Source organism: Oncorhynchus clarkii, chromosome 16 (assembly GCF_045791955.1).
Source record: "Oncorhynchus clarkii lewisi isolate Uvic-CL-2024 chromosome 16, UVic_Ocla_1.0, whole genome shotgun sequence".
NCBI classification, from domain to species: Eukaryota; Metazoa; Chordata; class Actinopteri; order Salmoniformes; family Salmonidae; genus Oncorhynchus; species Oncorhynchus clarkii.
Window position 1 is genome coordinate 73,099,665 of NC_092162.1, and position 24,430 is coordinate 73,124,094.

Here is a 24,430-nt window from a genome sequence, read left to right on the forward strand (position 1 = left end):
CGGCGATCTTTACACCACTCCAGCTGAAGCTTGGCATTGCGCATGATGATCTTAGGTTTGTATGCGGCTGCTCGCCCATGGAAACCCATTTCATTAAGCTTCCAACAAACAGTTATTGTGCTGATGTTGGTTCCAGAGGCAATTTGGGACTCAGTAGGGAGTGTTGCAACCGAGGACAGACGAATTTACGCGCTTCAGGACTCGGGCGGTCCAGTTCTGTGACCTTGTGTGGACTACCATTTCGCAGTATAAATGAGCCGTTGTTGCTCCTAGACATTTCCACTTCACAATAATAGCACTGTAGGGCTGACCCCAATTAGTTGATTGTTTGGTCGTTAGGCTGTTGATCGACCGATATTGTGTTACTGCTCCACTAAAACAAACGTACCAGTCCACTTTGGGGACACCTACTCATTCAAGTGTTTTTTTTACTATTTTCTACATTGTAGAATAATAATGAAGACATCAAAACTATGAAACAACAGATATGGAATCATGTAGTAACCAAAAAAGTGTTAAACAAAAATCTAAATATTTTATTTGAGAATCTTCAAAGTGGCTAGCCTTTAGCCTTGATTACAGCGTTGCATACTCTTGGCATTCTGGGTGCTGTTTATATTTAGGTGCAGGAGCGCCACAAAACTTTTCAACAAATATTCTATAAGAGGAACAGGAACCGCTCTAGAACATTTTGAGGTGGCAGGGATCCCTCCAGCGAGCTCCTGCCCAAGTTAAGCACTGCTACTTATCCCAACCTCACTGGCATGGGAAACTCTTGAGGACCCAGAATATTTTATACAATGTTGCAAGTTTGCTAGTGCAAGCTTTGGGCCTGACCCAAGTTAATAGTTGATACAATGTTTGAAGTTTGTTGCAGACAGGCCATGTGTAGCCAATGGTGATTTATAGGATATTTATTTTTAATAAATCAGGATTCTACCTGCAGGCTGCAATGTTTTGTTGTCAAATATAGCCTACATAAAGCCATGTTTTTGCAACGGCAATAGAAGTAACTTTTTAGGTTAGTATCATTTTCATTTAGATTTAGATATAATTTTGATTAACCAAAATATGCGTCAGCCAGTAGGAGCGGGAGGTTAACGTTTTTTTTATTCTGGTTATCTAGATCTCTGGCACCCTCTTGAGGCATAATAACCGTAAGCTTAAAGCATCAGACAAGCTCAATGCACTAAAGTTGATTTTGGAAAAATCGATTGGACGAAAGAAGAGACTACTTTCAGCACTTATCGTTGTCCGGGCAGATCTAGCAGGGAAGAAATTTGATGAGCTAACTTGTTGAAAAGGTGGCCTCACAGGACAGTGCCACATTGGGAAGTCACTGAGCTCTTCAGTATGGCCATTCTACTGCCAATGTTTGTCTATGGAGATTGCATGGCTGTGCGGTTGATTTTATACAACTGTCAGCAACGGGTGTGGCTGAAATAGCTAAATCCACTAAATTTAAGGGGTGTCCACATACTTTTGTGTGTGTGTGTAGATATAGATATATATCTCAGCCAGGATGTAAATGACACATTAGTGCAGGAGTGTCAAACTCAATCACCACACGGGCCATATTGAAAACGCTACGAATTCGCGGGCCAGACATAGACAATTATGTTTGAACAAAACAACGTGCATACAACTGATCCAAACTGGCCTCTGTTTTATTAGAAAAAAATGTGGCCCTTTTTTTTATAATGTCCACTTATGTCCACAGGATGCTATAAATCAAGTTTTGACATTATTAAAACAAGAGATCAGTTATATTTGTCCAGCCTTTGCTGCTATGCTTGCAGATGTGCATAACTCCAAATAACCAAACATAGCTAGGTTGTTGTAACGTTTTGAAATGTAAAACATGCATGTTTTTTTTGTGGTGTGTGTGTGGATCACTGGTGCAGTTGAATACAGCATTGCTGCATGGTGCACTCAATGTGTTGTAGGCCTTGTTGAGTAGCCAGCCTAGACTACTGTTCAAAATGTTGCTGTGATAGGCCTAGATGGGGGGGGGGGGTTGCAGCTTTTTTTTGGAGGGGCTATTTATTGTCAAGCATTAGAAACCGAAGCCAGACTGCAACATGTTAGTAGCCTAGCTAGAACTATGGCATGTGTCTGTACCAGTGGAGGCTCCTCAGAGGAGGAAGGGGAGGACCATCCTCAACAGTGACTTTCATAAAAATGTAATTTGTAAAACATTCAAGTTATAATTTTTTGATAAAACTATCCTAAATATAATCACATTACCAAATAATTGATTAAAACACACTATTTTGCAAAGAAGGTCTACAGTAGCCTCAACAGCACTCTGTAGGGTAGCACCATAGTGTAGCCGGAGGACAGCTAGCTTCCATCCTCCTCTGAGTACATTGACTTCCATACAAAACCTAAGAGGCCCATGGTTCTCACCTCCTTCCATAGACTTACACAGTAATTATGACAACTTACAGAGGATGTCCTCCAACCTATCAGAGCTCTTGCAGCATGAACTGATGTTGTCCACCCAATCAAAGGGTCAGATAATTATTCTAGTACTGAAAGCATAATCTACAGCTAGCTAGCACTGCAGTGTATAAAATGTGGTGGCTAGTTGACTCAAAGAGAGAGAAAGACAATAGTTGAACAGTTATGAACAAATTAATTTCTTCCAAAATGAAGGAGAAGCAAGAGTGGAAATAGAGAGATTTAGTATTTATTTTTTCTCTCACTTTGTTTCACTTATGTTGCTAGCAAATGCCGCTAGCTAGTTTAGCCCACTGAAACACCCTGGATGTTAACAGGCTATGACTTTCTAACACAACACTGGAACTCTTCCAAGTCAAGCTAAGTTTTTTGGTTTTATTAATGTATTGCTACTGGGGCCCTGTAACTGCTTACTGACTGTACACTAACGTTACTGCGTGATTGTAGCGGGTTTACTAATGCATTAGTTATATAAGCAATGCTGACTATGATGTTACTTTAACTAATATGGTTAAAGTTTTTTTTATTTTTTTTGCCTGGTCACAAACAGCTGATGTGTTGTGCATTGAAGTCCTCAAGGGATTGGAAAAGGTGAGAGGAGGAGAGTACATAGAAGGAATACAACGTGGCTGCTATGAAAGTGAACTGTGTTTCACGCGTGATCAGGGGTGTATTCATTCCGTCGATTCTGTTGGGGGGAAGAAAAAAAAAGTTTATTCAACAGAAGCAAAAGGAACAAAACGGGTATAAAAAACAACATACCTGTATTTGTCCAATAGAAACTCTCGTTTGCAACAGTTGGACTAATGATTACACCCCCAGATCAGCTAGATAACAAGGCAAGAGTGTGCAAGGAAATATTGAATGTCACTGTCGGTCACCTCAAATTTGTCTCTCGACCTGTGTGCACCTACGTTGTAATCTTTTATTCATAGGCTAGGTTGTAGAAACCTCGTAATGGGTATAGGGGAAAATGAGAGTATCATGGAGTAGCCTAAACCTATCACTGTTACATTGAACTGGGTGAATGGAATATGAATGACAGTAACCTAAACCCATCACTGTTACATTGAACTGGGTGAATATGAATGACAGTAACCTAAACCCGTCACTGTTACATTGAACTGGGTGAATATGAATGACAGTAACCTAAACCCGTCACTGTTACATTGAACTGGGTGAATATGAATGACAGTAACCTAAACCCGTCACTGTTACATTGAACTGGGTGAATATGAATGACAGTAACCTAAACCCGTCACTGTTACATTGAACTGGGTGAATATGAATGACAGTAACCTAAACCCGTCACTGTTACATTGAACTGGGTGAATATGAATGACAGTAACCTAAACCTGTCACTGTTACATTGAACTGGGTGAATATGAATGACAGTAACCTAAACCCGTCACTGTTACATTGAACTGGGTGAATATGAATGACAGTAACCTAAACCCGTCACTGTTACATTGAACTGGGTGAATGGAATATGAATGACAGTCATACAATATATATGCTGTAATAGAAATAAGGCCATGTTCATGAAAAAAATAAAAATAAAGGGAACACTTAAACAACACAATGTAACTCCGAGTCAATCACACTTCTGTGAAATTAAACTGTCCACTTAGGAAGCAACACTGATTGACAATAAATGTCACATGCTGTTGTGCAAATGGAATAGACAACAGGTGGAAATTATAGGCAATTAGCTAGACACCCCCAATAAAGGAGTGGTTCTGCAGGTGGTGACCACAGACCACTTCTCAGTACCTATGCTTCCTGGCTGATGTTTTGGTCACTTTTGAATGCTGGCGGTGCTTTCACTCTAGTGGTAGCATGAAACTGAGTCTACAACCCACACAAGTGGCTCAGTTAGTGCAGCTCATCCAGGATGGCACATCAATGCGAGCTGTGACAAGGTTTGCTGTGTCTGTCAGCGTAGTGTCCAGAGCATGGAGGCGCTACCAGGAGACAGGCCAGTACATCAGGAGACGTGGAGGAGGCCGTAGGAGGGCAACAACCCATCAGCAGGACCGCTACCTCCGCCTTTGTGCAAGGAGGAGCAGGAGGAGCACTGCCAGAGCCCTGCAAAATGACCTCCAGCAGGCCACTAATGTGCATGTGTCTGCTCAAACAGTCAGAAACAGACTCCATGAGGGTGGTATGAGGGCCCGACGTCCACAGGTGGGGGTTGTGCTTACAGCCCAACACCGTGCAGGACGTTTGGCAATTGCCAGAGAACACCAAGATTGGCAAATTTGCCACTGGCGCCGCGCCTTGTGCTCTTCACAGATGAAAGCAGGTTCACACTGAGCACATTTGACAGACGGGACAGAGTCTGGAGACGCCGTGGAGAACGTTCTGCAGCCTGCAACATCCTCCAGCATAACCGGTTTGGCGGTGGGTCAGTCATGGTGTGGGGTGGCATTTCTTTGGGGGCCCTCCATGTGCTCGCCAGAGGTAGCCTGACTGCCATTAGGTACCGAGATGAGATCCTCAGACCCCTTGTGAGACCATATGCTGGTGCGGTTGGCCCTGGGTTCCTCCTAATGCAAGACAATGCTAGACCTCATGTGGCTGGAGTGTGTCAGCAGTTCCTGCAAGAGGAAGGCATTGATGCTATGGACTGGCCCGCCCGTTCCCCAGACCTGAATCCAATTGAGCACATCTGGGACATCATGTCTCGCTCCATCCACCACGTTGCACTACAGACTTTCCAGGCGTTGGCGGATGCTTTAGTCCAGGTCTTGGAGGAGATCCCAGATGTTGCCATTTCTTCTGGATGTCTCTCCAACCTGTTTTGTAGATCCTTCCAGTTGGTTTGGTCATCCAATGTATGGGACATTGCAACTCAATAGATGCTAGTCAGCCTACAAGGTGAACACTTAGTTCAAAGGTAACTAAGATACATATGACCGAACTAGAAAAGCTACATTTTCTGAAGACTTATTTGTGGGCTTCAGCTGAATAAAATGATTTGTAGTTTACCATAGCCATTTGATCTTTTGATATATTGAATGAGCTAATTATTTCAAAAGGCATAAAACGTATTTGGTTGTAATGTTGCAATGTTTCCCATCAAGGGTGGTCCACCATCCTCCAGGAGAGATAATGGGTGGTCCACCATCCTCCAGGAGAGATAATGGGTGGTCCACCATCCTCCAGGAAAGATAATGGGTGGTCCACCATCCTCCAGGAGAGATAATGGGTGGTCCACCATCCTCCAGGAGAGATAATGGGTGGTCCACCATCCTCCAGGAGAGATAATGGGTGGTCCACCATCCTCCAGGAGAGATGATGGGTGGTCCAACATCCTCCAGGAGAGATGATGGGTGGTCCAACATCCTCCAGGAGAGATGATGGGTGGTCCAACATCCTCCAGGAGAGATGATGGGTGGTCCAACATCCTCCAGGAGAGATGATGGGTGGTCCACCATCCTCCAGGAGAGATGATGGGTGGTCCACCATCCTCCAGGAGAGATGATGGGTGGTCCACCATCCTCCAGGAGAGATGATGGGTGGTCCACCATCCTCCAGGAGAGATGATGGGTGGTCCACCATCCTCCAGGAGAGATGATGGGTGGTCCACCATCCTCCAGGAGAGCTCATGGGGGTGCAGGGTTTTAATTCCCCTCAAACTACATTTTAGAAATTAGATTCTCAACCGGACCTTGAAAAACTGGCTCGGATGTGTTTGAGAAGACCCAGTATGTCTCCAGACTGAGGGTTGACTATGTTTTAAAAAAAAAACTTTTATTACATTTTTTCCCTCGTGATTTAAAAATATATATATATCTATTTAAAAAATGTTGGTATTTTCTTAACTGCATCGTTGGTTAAAGGCTTGTAAGTAAGCATTTCACTGTTGTATTTGGCGCATGTGACAAATCAAATTTGATTTGATGTGTTTTATACAGTTGCCTACAACAGGAGTTGGTACATGGGATCAGAGAACATCCTCCCGGTGGCGATACCACATGGGATCAGAGAACATCCTCCCGGTGGCGATACCACATGGGATCAGAGAACATCCTCCCGGTGGCGATACCCACATGGGATCAGAGAACAGCCTCCCGGTGGCGATACCCACATGGGATCAGAGAACAGCCTCCCGGTGGCGATACCCACATGGGATCAGAGAACAGCCTCCCGGTGTCGATACCCACATGGGATCAGAGAACATCCTCCCGGTGGCGATACCCACATGGGATCAGAGAACAGCCTCCCGGTGGCGATACCCACATGGGATCAGAGAACAGCCTCCCGGTGGCGATACCCACATGGGATCAGAGAACAGCCTCCCGGTGGCGATACCCACATGGGATCAGAGAACAGCCTCCCGGTGGCGATACCCACATGGGATCAGAGAACAGCCTCCCGGTGGCGATACCCACATGGGATCAGAGAACAGCCTCCCGGTGGCGATACCCACATGGGATCAGAGAACAGCCTCCCGGTGGCGATACCCACATGGGATCAGAGAACAGCCTCCCGGTGGCGACACCACATGGGATCAGAGAACAGCCTCCCTGTATCCATACCCACATGGGATCAGAGAACAGCCTCCCTGTGGCGATACCACATGGGATCAGAGAACAGCCTCCCGGTGGCGACACCACATGGGATCACAGAACAGCCTCCCGGTGGCGATACCAAACTCCTTATTTTTTGTATACGTACTTCGAGACGCTACAAATTGTTGCTAAAGGAAAATTAATGAAATTCCATCTTTGATAATGTGTATGAACCCTTACATGTATAATAGGAAAGATTTTTCCGGACACAGATTGAGTCTCGTCCTAGACTGCAAAGATGAATCTCCGTAAGGAATCGGTTTTAATTTGGGTCCGGGAAGTTGTCCCTTATGCTGTGTTTTACACAGGCAGCCCAATTTATTTATTTTTTTGCCCAATTATTGTCAACAGATCTGATTGGCCAACACCTGTGTGTTAGTCCTGCTGTTTGGGGGGGACCGTTTTTATTCATAATGTTGGGATGTCTCTCCTCCCTCCAGCCCAGCCTGGTGACTCGACACAAGGAGACAACGGAACTCAAGAGGCTCCCTCGTCGTCCTCGGCAACCACCGAGTCCAGCGCATCGACGACATCTGGCAGAGCCGTCACCACGGTTACTCAGTCCACGCCCACACCTGGGCCCTGCGTTCCCGTAAGGACATTATTACACCTGGCTTTCATACGGTCAACTCTTTTTGGGGTTTTGGTTAGTGTATTTGTCCTTGGGGGTTAGGTATCCCTGGTTTGAGTCCCACAGCTGTTCTCTGCACTATAGACTGTTCAAGATATTTATTTTGGACATCATGGATGGGTAGCACCAACATGGATTAACTATTAAACTGGTTAATTTAAGGTTTTATCTATTAATCAAACTTTAAACCAAGCTTTTAATTAATCCTAGTATTCATTTAACCTTAATCTAAAATAAATTTCAACAATGTTGGTGCAAACAACCCAGTAAGTTTTTGGATCATTTGACAATTCATCCCTTTCTTTTTTTAAACTTCATCGCTGACTCCTTTCGCGCTCTCTCACTCTCCTCTCTCTCACTCTCCTCTCTCTCACTCTCCTATCTCTCACTCTCCTCTCTCTCACTCTCCTCTCTCTCACTCTCCTCTCTCTCACTCTCCTCTCTCTCGTTCTCCTATCTCTCGTTCTCCTATCTCTCGTTCTCCTATCTCTCGTTCTCCTATCTCTCGCTCTCCTATCTCTCGCTCTCCTTCTCGCTCTCCTTCTCGCTCTCCTTCTCTCTCTCGTTCTCCTCTCTCTCGTTCTCCTATCTCTCGTCCTCCTATCTCTCGTTCTCCTATCTCTCGTTCTCTCTCTCGCTCTCCTTCTCGCTCTCCTTCTCGCTCTCCTTCTCGCTCTCGTTCTCCTTCTCTCCTCTCTCACTCTCTTCTCTCTCACTCTCTTCTCTCTCACTCTCTTCTCTCTCACTCTCCTCTCTCTCACTCTCCTATCTCTCCTCTCTCTCGTTCTCCTTCTCTCTCTCCTTCTCTCTCTCGTTCTCCTTCTCTCTCTCCTCTCTCTCTCTCGTTCTCCTTCTCTTTCTCCTCTCTCTCGTTCTCCTTCTCTTTCTCCTTCTCTCTCTCGTTCTCCTTCTCTCTCTCGTTCTCCTTCTCTCTCTCGTTCTCCTTCTCTCTCTCGTTCTCCTTCTCTCTCTCGTTCTCCTTCTCTCTCTCGTTCTCCTTCTCTCTCTCGTTCTCCTTCTCTCTCGTTCTCCTTCTCTCTCGCTCTGCTCTCTCTCGCTCTCCTTCTCTCTCTCTCGCTCTCCTTCTCTCTCTCTCGCTCTCCTTCTCTCTCCTTCTCTCTCCTTCTCTCTCTCGCTCTCCTATCTCTCGTTCTCCTATCTCTCCTTCTCTCTCTCGTTCTCCTATCTCTCGCTCTCTCTCGCTCTCTCTCTCGCTCTCCTTCTCTCTCTCGCTCTCCTTCTCTCTCTCGCTCTCCTCCTCGCTCTCCTCTCTCGCTCTCCTTCTCTCTCTCGCTCTCCTTCTCTCTCTCGATCTCCTTCTCGCTCTCCTCTCTCGCTCTCCTTCTCTCTCGCTCTCCTTCTCTCTCGCTCTCCTCTCTCTCGCTCTCCTTCTCGCTCTCCTTCTCTCTCTCGCTCTCCTTCTCGCTCTCCTTCTCTCTCTCGCTCTCCTTCTCGCTCTCCTTCTCGCTCTCCTTCTCGCTCTCCTTCTCGCTCTCGCTCTCCTTCTCTCTCTCGCTCTCCTTCTCTCTCTCGCTCTCCTTCTCTCTCTCGCTCTCCTTCTTGCTCTCCTTGCTCGCTCTGCTTCCCGCTCTCCTTCTCTCCTTGACTCTTTCTCTTCTATATTCTCCAGGAGATCTCATCAATGTCTGGGTCGTCCGAGGCGGTGGCATCGAGGGCTGAAGAGGAAGAGGAGGCCATGCAGACCGACTCTCTCCCAGAGGGCACGGTGAGGGTTGTGACCCTGGAAGAGGCTGCTGCGGCTGGGATACATGTCCATGTGGAGGACATGGAGGAACAGAACCAGGGGGAGCAGGAGGTGCACTTCATTTCTGAGCCAAGCTTGTTGTTTAGTTGTCAAGATGTGTAAATGTATCACATTGTCCTCAACATTTTCCCCCTTTCTCTGCATCCTGTTGTCTAGGGCCTGCCTGCGGAGCTGATGTCTGAAGGTGGCTCGGGGGGCCAGCAGACCCTGATGGTGACGGGTTTAACCCCCGAGGAGCTGGCTGTTACCGCTGCAGCCGAGCAGGCAGCACAGCACGCTGCTACTGAGGAGGCCCAGGCCAAGGCCATACAGGCTGTCCTGCAGGCCGCACAGCACGCTGTCATGAGTGAGTGCACAGATGGGTGGGTGTGCGGAAGGGTGGGCAGAGAGCCGGACGGCCAGCCAGCCAGAGAGAGAGCCAGCCAGAGAGAGAGCCAGCCAGACAGACAGAGAGCCAGCCAGCCTGACCCTGGCCATACAGGCTGTCATGAGGAAGTAGAGAAAGACAGACTGGGGACTAGGGCCTACTGCTCCACTAGGGCCTTCTGCTCCACCAGGGCCTACTGCTCCACTAGAATCTACTGCTACACTAGGGCCTACTGCTCCACTAGGGCCTACTGCTCCACTAGGGTCTACTGCTCCACTAGGGCCTACTGGGCCTACTGCTCCACTAGGGTCTACTGCTCCACTAGGGCCTACTGCTCCACTAGGGCCTACTGCTCCACTAGGGCCTACTGCTCCACTAGGGCCTACTGCTCCACTAGGGTCTACTGCTCCACTAGGGCCTACTGCTCCACTAGGGCCTACTGCTCCACTAGGGTCTACTGCTCCACTAGGGTCTACTGCTCCACTAGGGTCTACTGCTCCACTAGGGCCTTCTGCTCCACTAGGGTCTACTGCTCCACTAGGGCCTTCTGCTCCACTAGGGCCTACTGCTCCACTAGGGTCTACTGCTCCACTAGGGCCTACTGGGCCTACTGCTCCACTAGGGCCTACTGCTCCACTAGGGCCTTCTGCTCCACCAGGGCCTACTGCTCCACCAGGGCCTACTGCTCCACTAGGGTCTACTGCTCCACTAGGGTCTACTGCTCCACTAGGGCCTACTGCTCCACTAGGGCCTACTGCTCCACTAGGGCCTACTGCTCCACTAGGGCCTACTGGGCCTACTGCTCCACTAGGGTCTACTGCTCCACTAGGGTCTACTGCTCCACTAGGGCCTACTGCTCCACTAGGGTCTACTGCTCCACTAGGGCCTACTGCTCCACTAGGGTCTACTGCTCCACTAGGGTCTACTGCTCCACTAGGGCCTACTGCTCCACTAGGGCCTACTGCTCCACTAGGGTCTACTGCTCCACTAGGGTCTACTGCTCCACTAGGGCCTACTGCTCCACTAGGGTCTACTGCTCCACTAGGGCCTACTGCTCCACTAGGGCCTACTGCTCCACTAGGGCCTACTGCTCCACTAGGGCCTACTGCTCCACTAGGGTCTACTGCTACACTAGGGCCTACTGCTCCACTAGGGCCTACTGGGCCTACTGCTCCACTAGGGCCTACTGCTACACTAGGGCCTACTGCTCCACTAGGGCCTACTGGGCCTACTGCTCCACTAGGGCCTACTGCTCCACTAGGGCCTACTGCTCCACTAGGGTCTACTGCTCCACTAGGGCCTACTGCTCCACTAGGGCCTACTGCTCCACTAGGGCCTACTGCTCCACTAGGGCCTACTGCTCCACTAGGGCCTACTGCTCCACTAGGGCCTACTGCTCCACTAGAATCTACTGCTCCACCAGGGCCTACTGCTCCACTAGGGCCTACTGCTCCAGCACCAGGGCCTGTTTACACAAAGCATCTGAGTAGGAGTGCTGATCTAGGATCAGTTTAAACTTTTTTTTAAATAAAAATGAATGAGATGACTTGGACAAGGGGGACCTGATCCTAGATCAGCACTCCTACTCTGAGACACTATGAATACGGGCCCTGATGTAGAACCAGCAGGGGGTGTCGTTACAGACTTGTTAAATCCCAACGCTGGCACATCTTATGAAGACTAGCAGGTTGGCTGTTTTAACCAGATGTGTGGTAGGGCTGGAGAGAGAATCGTTGGTGTTAGCAGTCTCTCCTGTCCCCCTCCAGATGAAGGAGACGGTGGCCATCACACCACCACCATCCCCATTGTGTTGACTCAGGCTGAGCTGGCAGCCCTGGTACAACAACAGCAGCAGCTGCAGGAGGCCCAGGCTCTTGCTCAGGCCCAGGCTCTTGCTCAGGCCCAGGCTCTTGCTCAGGCCCAGGCTCTTGCTCAGGCCCAGGCTCTTGCTCAGGCCCAGGCAGCAGCAGCACAACACAACCAGGTCGGTCAGCCTAACCACTGTTTTACTGCCTGTCGTTAACCGTTTGTCTGCCTTCCTGTCTGTCGCTAACTGTCTGCCTGTCTGTCGCTAACTTTCTAACTTTCTGCCTGTCTGCCGCTAACTGTCTGCCGCTAACTTTCTGCCTGCCTGTCTGTCTGTCGCTAACTTTCTGTCTGTCTGTCGCTAACTTTCTGCCTGCCTGTCGCTAACTTTCTGCCTGCCTGTCTGTCTGCCACTAACTGCCTGTCTGTCGCCAACTGTCTGTCTGTCGCTAACTGCCTGCCTGCCTGTCTGTCGCTAACTGCCTGCCTGCCTGCCTGCCTGTCTGTCGCTAACTGCCTGCCTGCCTGTCTGTCTGTCACTAACTGCCTGTCTGTCTGTCGCTAACTGCCTGTCTGTCGCTAACTGCCTGTCTGTCGCTAACTGCCTGTCTGCCTGCCTGTCTGTCGCTATCTGCCTGCCTGTCTGTCGCTAACTGCCTGTCTGCCTGCCTGTCTGTCGCTAACTGCCTGTCTGTCGCTAACTGCCTGTCTGTCGCTAACTGCCTGTCTGTCGCTAACTGCCTGTCTGTCGCTAACTGCCTGTTTGTCGCTAACTGCCTGTCTCCAACTGTCTCCTACTGCCCAGGCAGCAGCACAACACAACCAGGTCAGTCGGCCCAACCTCTGTTTTACTCTAACGGTCTGCCTGCCTCTAACCGCTCTGCCTGCATCTAACCGGTCTGCCTGTCTCTAACCGCTCTGCCTGCCTCTGTCTCTAACCGCTCTGCCTGCCTCTGTCTCTAACCGCTCTGCCTGCCTCTGTCTCTAACCGATCTGCCTGCCTCTGTCTCTAACCGATCTGCCTGCCTCTGTCTCTAACCGATCTGCCTGCCTCTGTCTCTAACCGATCTGCCTGCCTCTGTCTCTAACCGATCTGCCTGCCTCTGTCTCTAACCGATCTGCCTGCCTCTGTCTCTAACCGATCTGCCTGCCTCTGTCTCTAACCGATCTGCCTGCCTCTGTCTCTAACCGATCTGCCTGCCTCTGTCTCTAACCGATCTGCCTGCCTCTGTCTCTAACCGATCTGCCTGCCTCTGTCTCTAACCGATCTGCCTGCCTCTGTCTCTAACCGATCTGCCTGCCTCTGTCTCTAACCGATCTGCCTGCCTCTGTCTCTAACCGATCTGCCTGCCTCTGTCTCTAACCGATCTGCCTGCCTCTGTCTCTAACCGATCTGCCTGCCTCTGTCTCTAACCGATCTGCCTGCCTCTGTCTCTAACCGATCTGCCTGCCTCTGTCTCTAACCGATCTGCCTGCCTCTGTCTCTAACCGATCTGCCTGCCTCTGTCTCTAACCGATCTGCCTGCCTCTGTCTCTAACCGATCTGCCTGCCTCTGTCTCTAACCGCTCTGCCTGCCTCTGTCTCTAACCGCTCTGCCTGCCTCTGTCTCTAACCGCTCTGCCTGCCTCTGTCTCTAACCGCTCTGCCTGCCTCTGTCTCTAACCGCTCTGCCTCTGTCTCTAACCGCTCTGCCTCTGTCTCTAACCGCTCTGCCTCTAACCGCTCTGCCTCTAACCGCTCTGCCTCTAACCGCTCTGCCTGCCTCTAACCGCTCTGCCTGCCTCTAACCGCTCTGCCTGCCTCTAACCGCTCTGCCTGCCTCTAACCGCTCTGCCTGCCTCTCTCTAACCGCTCTGCCTGCCTCTCTCTAACCGCTCTGCCTGCCTCTCTCTAACCGCTCTGCCTGCCTCAAACTAAGTGTCTCTGTCTAACTGTCTCTAACTGTCTGTCTGTATTGATCGTTCTGTCTAGTCTCATTATATTTGAGTGTCTTGTCTGTCTATCGTTCTGTCTAGTCTCATTATATTTTATTGATCGTATAGATCACGACACTTGGACTCATTTAAATTTTATGATTTTATGTTAAGATAGAAAGCAACAGCGTTCTTGTTTGGAACCATTTGTTGACCTAACAGAATGAACTTTACAGTGAATCTAACAGCGAGGAGGATTACCTGCGCTGCTTGATTGACAGGGGGCGGGGCTTGTTGTGTGTGTGGGAAGTAGCCACAAGTTGAGGAGGGAGACGACAGAGTAAACTAGGGGGAAAAAAACTACTAAACGTTGGGCTTTAGTGGTCGTTTTTCAAAATATTGCGTGCGATATGCATCTCTTTTGCGATATTGATATTATGGTTTCGATGTGAATTATTGTGCAGCCCTACTGTCTTGTCTGTTTTCTGTCTGTCTTTTAGGCGGTCTGAATGTATTGTTCGCATTTGTTAAGGAAGCACCTTGAACTGCGTTTTAATTATTACGAAATGCTTTTATAAGTAACGTTTATGATTTGACCCAGCCCACCGAGGGCCTGGCCCCAGCAGACAGCCTGAACGACCCAGCGTCAGAGAGTAACGCCGATGAGCTGGCCGCTGCAGTGACCCAGGCTGTGGCCCGATTAGCTCCGTCCTGCACCTTAACCCCCACTCAGACAATGATGGTGACCAGCCCGGCTAAGATACAGGCGGCTACAACCATGGCAGAGGTGGTCAATGGAATAGAGTCTGCCGCTGGGGTGAGTGGACTGGACTAGACTGGCTTTCTGGCCTCTGTTAACCTGATTTTAATTATTGAAGTAACTCAAAATGGCTGTTATTTAGTCAGTTTCACTATGATTTATTTTATAAGACATTATAAAAGGGGTCATACATGCTCATGACAAGTCTTATAATGCATTATAACCGCACGCTTCAGGTAAAGTGTTACCAAACAGGGTTTTTTTTTTCTGGATAAAAATGAGGTTTAGGTGGTGGGCTTGGCGAATTTTCTGCGAAAATGGGTGATGCCCGATTTTAATATACAATGGGGCAAAAAAGTATTTAGTCAGTCACCAATTGTGCAAGTTCTCCCACTTAAAAAGATGAGAGAGGCCTGTAATTTTCATCATAGGTACACTTCAACTATGACAGACAAAATGAGGGAAGAAAATCACATTGTAGGATTTATGAATTTATTTGCAAATTATGATGGAAAATAAGTATTTGGTCACCTACAAACAAGCAAGATTTCTGGCTCTCACAGACCTGTAACTTCTTATTTAAGAGGCTCCTCTGTCCTCCACTCGTTACCTGTATTAATGGAACCTGTTTGAACTTGTTATCAGTATAAAAGACACCTGTCCACAACCTCAAACAGTCACACTCCAAACTCCACTATGGCCAAGACCAAAGAGCTGTCAAAGGACACCAGAAACAAAATTGTAGACTTGCACCAGGCTGGGAAGACTGAATCTGCAATAGGTAAGCAGCTTGGTTTGAAGAAATCAACTGTGGGAGCAATTATTAGGAAATGGAAGACATACAAGACCACTGATAATCTCCCTCGATCTGGGGCTCCACGCAAGATCGTAACGTGTAATAAAATATATATTTTTCCACCCTGAAAATTATTATTAAAATAATCTGTTTGAACATAGGCCCGCCCAATACTTTTTTTTATACAGAAAAAACCCTGCCAAAGAATGACGCGTATGTTTCCATCATGTTTCTTCCAGAGTCCTGACTTCTCTTCTCCTCTTTGACAAACCAACTCATTATTGTATAATATCTTCTTATTTTAAATTTTTTTAATGACTAATCTGGCTGAATAAAGGTTCCTAAAGAAATCATATTTTTTTAAATTGTAAAAAAATATATATATATATATATTAATGTAGATTCGCTCATTTTAATTATTACATATTTTTTCTGTGTTGTCTATTCCTCTAATGAATAAATGTGACATCTGTTCTTCTTCTTCTTCTTCTTTGTGTTTTGTTGTAACCGCCTTCTCCAGAGGCCAGCGCCTCCTCCTGCGGTGGCCAAAGCCCCGCTGAAGAAAGACAACCAGTGGTTTGACGTTGGCATCGTCAAGGTGACCAACACGGTGGTCACGCACTACTACCTACCCGACGAAGACGCGGCTGCCGTTGATGTAAGACACTAACGCAACGATCAACACCGCTGACTGTTGTTCTGAAGTCGCTGATGTTACCGATGATAATGCATCGGGTTTTTATATAGAGCTTTTCTAAGTGCTTTCACACATTCTGACTTTGTTTTCCTCAATTCCTCACACGCTCGCTCATAGTCTCATTCTCAAAATGTGTTGGAGGAGAACCTCCCAAGGTTCATCCTTCTGAACTTCTCCTCCAGTGCTTTTTGGGGAGGAGGAGGTAAGGAGAGACGATGCGACGAATCAAGGAAATACTTATGATCTACGGCGTCCTCCTACTAGGGTTGTTTGGTTGACCGTATTACCGGCAGTCATGAGTCATGGCCGCAGTAAAATTCCACCCGACCGTTGAGTCACGGTGATCTCCTTTTATGCATTATAAACGTGCTTTGGTTGTACCCAAATTGTACACGACCATCAGGTCCTAATGGCCTGGTACTCAGGGCTCTATTTTCTCTCTATCAGGTCCTAATGGCCTGGTACTCAGGGCTCTATTGTCTCTCTACCAGGTCCTAATGGCCTGGTACTCACAGGGCTCTGTTGTCGCTCCATCAGGTCCTAATGGCCTGGTACTCAGGGCTATATTGTCCCTCCATCAGGTCCTAATGGCCTGGTACTCAGGGCTCTATTGTCACTCCATCAGGTCCTAATGGCCTGGTACTCAGGGCTCTATTGTCACTCCATCAGGTCCTAATGGCCTGGTACTCAGGGCTCTATTGTCACTCCATCAGGTCCTAATAACCTGGTACTCAGGGCTCTATTGTCCCTCCATCAGGTCCTAATGGCCTGGTACTCAGGGCTCTATTGTCACTCCATCAGGTCCTAATGGCCTGGTACTCAGGGCTCTATTGTCACTCCATCAGGTCCTAATGGCCTGGTACTCAGGGCTCTATTGTCACTCCATCAGGTCCTAATAACCTGGTACTCAGGGCTCTATTGTCCCTCCATCAGGTCCTAATGGCCTGGTACTCAGGGCTCTATTTTCTCTCTATCAGGTCCTAATGGCCTGGTACTCAGGGCTCTATTGTCCCTCCATCAGGTCCTAATGGCCTGGTACTCAGGGCTCTATTGTCCCTCCATCAGGTCCTAATGGCCTGGTACTCAGGGCTCTATTGTCCCTCTATCAGGTCCTAATAACCTGGTACTCAGGGCTCTATTGTCCCTCCATCAGGTCCTAATGGCCTGGTACTCAGGGCTCTATTGTCCCTCCATCAGGTCCTAATGGCCTGGTACTCAGGGCTCTATTGTCACTCTAACCCCTCTGACATCGATGCAGATGTGATCTAAAATCACATCCAACACTTATCATCAAAACAGTACGCATCTTTTAAAACTCCCCTCACTGTGATGATCAGTATTGAAGAAACAAGTTCAACAGCAGGTTGAAACAGTGGAAAACATGGTTGTTTTAAAGCCTTAACACAACAAAATGGACAATGCTTTCCGAGCTGATGATTATTTCAAAACACCCATAATTATATTAGAGCCTATGAGCCCAAGCTTGAAAAAATGAAGAGAACCTATAACCCTGGCGATGCTGTTGGTTCAATGATTGTGGGAGAGAACCTATAACCCTGGCGATGCTGTTGGTTCAATGATTGTGGGAGAGAACCTATAACCCTGGCGATGCTGTTGGTTCAATGATTGTGGGAGAGAACCTATAACCCTGGCGATGCTGTTGGTTCAATGATTGTGGGAGAGAACCTATAACCCTGGCGATGCTGTTGGTTCAATGATTGTGGGAGAGAACCTATAACCCTGGCGATGCTGTTGGTTCAATGATTGTGGGAGAGAACCTATAACCCTGGCGATGCTGTTGGTTCAATGATTGTGCAGGGCGGCTTATAGTTAGCCTTCGATTATAGTGAATTTTATATTTTGATTTTGAATAGCCTAGTAAAAGGGATTTTTTAAATATATTTTCATAATTAATTGGGTGACACATTAACTTTTTAGCTATACAGAATATCTCACCACCAGTCTCCTCTCTCACTTTTTAGTCCTTTCTAGAGCGCACAGCAAGGCTGTCAACAGTTTAGTGGCACTATCTTTCGTTGCGACAGCATGTTACAATCGATGTTAGATGAAGCACTGGGTAGCTGCAGGTTAGAGAGCCCATGACATTACAGCCTTATTCTAAAATGTATTAAATTGTTGTTTTTTGTTCTTATCAATTTACACACAATACTCCATAATGACATCACAATACTCCATAATGACATCACAATACTCCACAATGACATCACAATACTCCACAATGACATCACAATACCCCATAATGACAAAGCAAAAACATGTTTAAAAAAAACAAACAAATATCACATTTACATAAGTATTCAAACCCTTTACTCAGTACTTGGTTGAAGCATCTTTGGCAGCGATTACAGCCTCGAGTCTTCTTGGGAATGAAGAAACTTCTTAGGTATGATGCTATAAACTTGGCACACCTGTATTTGGGGAGTTTCTCCCATTCTTCTCTGCAGATCCTCTCAAGCTCTGTCAGGTTGGACGGGGAGCGTCGCTGCACAGCTATTTTCAGGTCTCTCCAGAGATGTTCGATCGGATTCAAGTCCAGGCTCTGGCTGGGCCACTCAAGGACATTCAGAGACTTGTCCCGAAGCCACTCCTGCATTGTCTTGGCTGTGTGCTTAGGGTTGTTGTCCTGTTGGAAGGTGAACATTCGCCCCAGTCTGAGGTCCTGAGCGTTCTGGAGCAGGTTTTCATCCAGGATCTCTACTTTTTTCCTGTCCATCTTTCCCTCAATCCTGATTTAGTCTCCAAGTCCCTGCCTCTGAAAACCATCCCCACAGTATGATGCTGCCACCACCATGCTTCACCGTAGGGATGGTGCCAGGTTTCCTCCAGACGTGGCGCTTGGCATTCAGGCACAAGAGTTCAATCTTGGTTTCATCAGAGATAGTTGTCCATCTGGAAGGTACTCCCATCTCAACAGAGGAATTCTGGAGCTCTGTCAGTGACCATCGGGTTCTTGGTCACCTCCCCTGACCAAGGCCGTTCTCACCCGATTGCACAATTTGGCCGGGCGGCCAGCTCTAGGAAGAGTCTTGATGGTTCCAAACTTCTTCCATTTAATAATAAAGGCCACTGTCCTCTTGGGCACTTTCAATATTGCAGAAATGTTTTGGTACCCTTCCCCAGATCTGTGCCTCGACACAGTCCTGTCTCGGAGCTCTACGGATAATTTCTTAGACCTCATGGCTTGGTTTTTGCTCTGACATGCACTGTCAACTGTGGGACCTTATATAGACAGGTGTGTGCCTTTCCAAATCATGTCCAATCAATTGAATTTACCACAGGTGGACTCTAGTCAAGTTGTAGAAACATCTCAAGGATGATAAATGGAAACAGGATGCACGTGAACTCAATTTCGAGTCTCACAGCGAGGGGTCTGAAGACTTATGTAAATAAGGTATTTCAGTTTTTTTTTTACTTGTAATAAATTAGCAACAATGACAAACCTGTTTTACCTTTGCCATTATGGGGTATTGTGATGTCATTATGGGGCATTGTGATGTCATTATGGGGCATTGTGATGTCATTATGGGGTATTGTGATGTCATGGGGTATTGTGATGTCATGAGGTATTGTGTGTAGATTGATGAGGAAAAACAGTTATTTAATCAATTTTAGAATAAGGCTGTAACGTAACGGAAGAAGGTGAAAGGGTCTGAATACTTTCCGAACTCACTGAATGTTTTGATATCTAAGACATTGTAAGGTTTGTATTATTCACAACCTAAGTCTATAACTCTAAATCTATCATATAGGACCTGTTTCACGTAATCGCTATTACCTCAATATAGCCACATCATTTACCACAGTTACTCCGTAATGGGGAAAAAAATATACTTAAGAAATATTTTCAGCTAACTTAAAATAATCTTACTATAAAATAATGGCACAGGACTTATAAACATATCTTGTCAGCTAAATGAACAAGCCTAAAGCAAAAATCAAATCAAATTTATTTGTCACATACACATGGTTAGCAGATGTTAATGCGAGTGTAGCGAAATGCTTTTGCTTCTAGTTCCGACAATGCAGTAATAACCAACGAGTAATCTAACTAACAATTCCACAACAACTACCTTATACACACACAAGTGTAAAGGGATAAAGAATATGTACATACAGATATATATGAATGAGTGATGGTACAGAACGGCATAGGCAAGATGCAGTAGATGGTATAGAGTACAGTATATACATATGAGATGAGTAATGTAGGGTATGTAAACATTATATTAAGTAGCATTGTTTAAAGTGGCTAGTGATATATTTTACATCAATTTCCATCAATTCCCATTATTAAAGTGGCTGGAGTTGAGTCAGTGTGTTGGCAGCAGCCACTCAATGTTAGTGGTGGCTGTTTAACAGTCTGATGGCCTTGAGATAGAAGCTGTTTTTCAGTCTCTCGGTCCCTGCTTTGATGCACCTGTACTGACCTCGCCTTCTGGATGATAGCGGGGTGAACAGGCAGTGGCTCGGGTGGTTGTTGTCCTTGATGATCTTTATGGCCTTCCTGTGACATCGGGTGGTGTAGGTGTCCTGGAGGGCAGGTAGTTTGCCCCCGGTGATGCGTTGTGCAGACCTCACTACCCTCTGGAGAGCCTTACGGTTGTGGGCGGAGCAGTTGCCGTACCAGGCGGTGATACAGCCCGACAGGATGCTTTCGATTGTGCATCTGTAGAAGTTTGTGAGTGCTTTTGGTGACAAGCCGAATGTCTTCAGCCTCCTGAGGTTGAAGAGGCGCTGCTGAGCCTTCTTCACCACGCTGTCTATGTGGGTGGATCAATTCAGTTTGTCTGTGATGTGTACGCCGAGGAACTTAAAACGTACTACCCTCTCCACTACTGTCCCGTCAGCCTATGTCACAGAGCATAAGATATCAAGGAAAACATGTAGTTTTTCTGTGTGTTGTAGGATGACTCTGGGACGATCCCGGACTACAGTCAGATGAGGAAGATGGATCTCCAGCCTGGGACGGCCTATAAATTCAGAGTGGCCGGGATCAACACCTGTGGTCGGGGGAACTTCTCAGAGGTCTCGGCCTTCAAGACGTGTCTACCAGGCTTCCCCGGCGCTCCCTGTGCTATCAAGATCAGCAAGGTTAACATTTTATTTGATTCAATTACATTTGTAGTATTTAACCAGTTAATTCAGTAAAGAAAAAATTCTCAAACATATTTTTACCCAGGGAGTGTTGTTTTATCAAACGTATTTTACCACTCATGTTTTATTTCACCTTGTTTATATGATTCTGTGTTTGTAGCTCACGCTTTCTTCCCCTCTCTTCCTCTCCCCCCTCCTCCCTCTCTGTTTCCCCACTCCTCCCCTCCTCCCTCTCTCCCTCCCCACTCCTCCCCTCCTCCCTCTCTCCCCTCAGAGCCCAGACGGCGCCCACCTGACCTGGGAGCCTCCGTCGGTCACATCTGGTAAGATCATTGAGTACTCGGTGTATCTGGCCATCCAGAGCGCCCAGAGCGGGGAGCAGGCCAAGCCCACCACCACCACCACCCCAGCCCAGCTGGCTTTCATGCGGGTGTTCTGTGGGCCCAACCCTTCCTGCCTGGTGCAGTCGTCCAGCCTCTCCAACGCGCACATAGACTACACCACGAAGCCTGCCATCATCTTCCGTATCGCAGCCCGCAACGAGAAAGGTTACGGCCCTGCCACGCAGGTCAGGTGGCTCCAAGGTACGGAACGTTATGTTAAACTCGATTCACTTGTCAATATTACATTGAACAAAATTATAAACGCAACATGTAAAGTGTTGGTCCCATGTTTCATGAGCTGAAATTAAAGATCCCAGAAATGTTCCATTATGCACAAAAAGCTTATTTCTCTAAAATGTTTTGCACAAATTTGTTTACATCCCTGTTAGTGAGCATTTATCTTTTGCCATGATAGTCCATCTACCTGACAGGTGTGGCATATCAAGAAGCTGAGTGAACAAAATTATCATTACACAGGTGCGCCTTGTGCTGGGGACAATAAAAGGCCACTCTAAAATGTTCAGTTTTGTCACACAACACAATGCCACAGATGTCTCAAGTTTTTAGGGAGCGTGTAATTGACATGCTGACTGCAGGAATGTCCACCAAACCTGTTGCCAGAGAATTTGAATGTTAATTTCTCTACCATAAGCCGCCTCTAACATCGTTTTAGAGAATTTGGCAGTAAGTCCAACCGGCCTGACAACCACAGACCACGTGTAAACACGCCAGCCCAGGACCTCCACATCTGGCTTCTTCACCTGCGGGGGATCGTCTGAGACCAGCCACCTGGACAGCTGATGAAACTGTGGGTTTGCACAACCGAAGAATATCTGCACAAACTGTCAGAAACCGTCTTAAGGAAGTTGACCTGCATGCTCACCGTCCTCACCCAGGGTCTTGACCTGCAGTTCGGCGTCGTAACCGACTTCAGTGGGCAACATGCACACCTTCGATGGCCACTGGACAACAGTGGTCTTCAAGGATGAATCCTGAGTTCAACTGTACCGGGCAGATGGCAGACAGCGTGTATGGCGTTGTGTGGGTGAGCGGTTTGCAGATGTCAACGTTGTGAACAGAGTGCCCCATGGTGGCGGTGGGGTTATGGTATGGGGCAGGCATAAGCTACGGACAACATACACAATTGCAATTTGAATGCACAGAGATACTATGTCGAGATCCTGCTATATGATCTGAGGTACATTTGTCGTGCCATTCATCCACCGCCATCACCTCATGTTTCAGCATAATAATGCACAGTCACAAGGATCTGTACACAATTCCTGGAGGCTGAGAATTTCCCAGTTTTTTTTTTTACCCCCTCCCCCCATGGTCTGCATCATCACCAGACGTCACCACACCCGTTGAGCATGTTTGGGATGCTCTGGATCGACGTGTATGACGGTGTGTTCCAGTTCCCGACGATATCCGGTATCGTCACACAACCATTGAAGAGGAGCGGGACAACAACTCTCTGTGAAGATGTCACGCTGCAATAAGGCAAATGGTGGTCACACCCAGACACCGACTGGTTTTCGGATCTACGCCATAAATTAGGGCCGAAATCTAATTTGTCAGTTGACTGATTTCCTCATATGAACTTGTAACTCCAGTAAAATCTTTGACATGTTGTTCAGTCCAATCCGTTTCCCCTCTCCCCTGTAGAGATTAGTAAAGATGGCCTTGCAGGTAAACCTACCGTTAAGAGACCAGGTTCCTCACCTGACATGTGAGTACTAGGATTCATCCTCCACTCTCTCTCTCTCTCTCTTTTTTATTTTTAGTATCCACCAAACGATTTAAATAAGAAGTTAGAATTCGTGAATTCAACTGTACATTCCTTTAAAAAAAAATACTATGAATTAATTAATTTATTTGGAAATGCCAAAGTGTTTGAATTTTTTTTGCAGTAGTCGGTTGTGGTCACCCCCTCGGTCATAACTCTGCAGCCTTATCTGTGTTCATCTGTTGATTCGTGTTTTGTCTCCTCTTGTAGGAAACCTGCTGGTCCGAAGAAGGCCAGATCAGACCAGTGAGGGGTTACCTTCCTCTCCCCTTGTTGTCCATGATGACTATGACTGAATTCATTACCTTCCTACTGATTACAATACCGCAGGCTCCACCTAGACCCCGGACTCCAACCTCTACCAGAACCCCATCTAACCCTACAACAGCACATCCTGAACCCAGACCAGGCCCCCAATCCTGAACCCAGACCAGGCCCCCCCCCATCCTGAACCCAGACCAGGCCCCCCCCATCCTGAACCCAGATCAGGCCCCCCCCATCCTGAACCCAGACCAGGCCCCCCCCCCATCCTGAACCCAGACCAGGCCCCCCCATGCTGAACCCAGACCAGGCCCCCCCCCATGCTGAACCCAGACCAGGCCCCCCCCATCCTGAACCCAGACCAGGCCCCCCCCATCCTGAACCCAGACCAGCCCCCCCCCCATCCTGAACCCAGACCAGGCCCCCCCCATCCTGAACCCAGATCAGGCCCCCCCCCCCCCATCCTGAACCCAGACCAGGCCCGACCACCCATCAGTCACAAAATGGCTGCAAAATAGATAAAGCTGAGAAACACCAGATCCCCTGCCCTCATCACTGGACGTTGTGGTGCCATGGACGCCTTATTTCATTCTTCTGTATTTCTTCTTCTTATTATTATTATTATTGATATTTACTTGTTTAAACCATGGAAAGCACATAATTAACTTTTTTATTTTCCTAAGATATGATTTTCTGTGGAATACAAACAAACTGTTCGGTCTGGTTTAACTGTTGTTGCTAGATAGTTCTCTAGTCTCTTTCATGCGTTTCCTCTCCCCTGTTAATCTACACAAGCAATAGACAACACAAATAACTGCTCATAATATAATCTAGTGTATCTCATTATTGGAGGAGGGGGGGGAGGGGTGTGGGCATCAGTAGGTTGCATTCAGAAGAATCAGACGGTTGCTATAGGAGACGGTTGGAACATAAGAAGATGCCATCATTGTCACATCGTCATAGAGATTTAATAAATACACCAAACGGACAGCAGGTCGCTATGGAGAGGACAAGTGTTCCCCGTTCCAAGGGAATCCTCATCAACCAATCAATACTCTGTATCTGTCCTGGCTGTCATCTTGCTTTGTGACATCACTGTGTTTTTAATG

At 47.4% G+C, this 24,430-nt stretch overlaps 1 protein-coding gene across 5 annotated transcripts in view; it reads left to right on the plus strand.

Annotated features, from left to right (window-relative positions):
* The window catches only part of LOC139369008 (host cell factor 1-like), a 58,075-nt gene extending 34,553 nt beyond the window's left edge, over positions 1 to 23,522 (plus strand). For 4 of the 5 annotated variants that reach the window (XM_071108571.1, XM_071108570.1, XM_071108573.1 and 1 more), the window contains 11 exons: positions 7,481 to 7,632; positions 9,302 to 9,487; positions 9,593 to 9,782; positions 11,570 to 11,787; positions 12,415 to 12,435; positions 14,125 to 14,340; positions 15,600 to 15,737; positions 20,703 to 20,888; positions 21,166 to 21,475; positions 22,940 to 23,003; positions 23,271 to 23,522. In XM_071108571.1, the coding sequence (XP_070964672.1) occupies positions 7,481 to 7,632; positions 9,302 to 9,487; positions 9,593 to 9,782; positions 11,570 to 11,787; positions 12,415 to 12,435; positions 14,125 to 14,340; positions 15,600 to 15,737; positions 20,703 to 20,888; positions 21,166 to 21,475; positions 22,940 to 23,003; positions 23,271 to 23,310 (1,721 nt within the window). In that variant the 3' untranslated portion in view covers positions 23,311 to 23,522. The remainder of the gene's footprint in view (positions 1 to 7,480; positions 7,633 to 9,301; positions 9,488 to 9,592; positions 9,783 to 11,569; positions 11,788 to 12,414; positions 12,436 to 14,124; positions 14,341 to 15,599; positions 15,738 to 20,702; positions 20,889 to 21,165; positions 21,476 to 22,939; positions 23,004 to 23,270) is intronic. The other variant, XM_071108572.1, reaches the window with a different exon arrangement.
* The last annotated feature ends 908 nt before the right edge of the window (positions 23,523 to 24,430 follow it).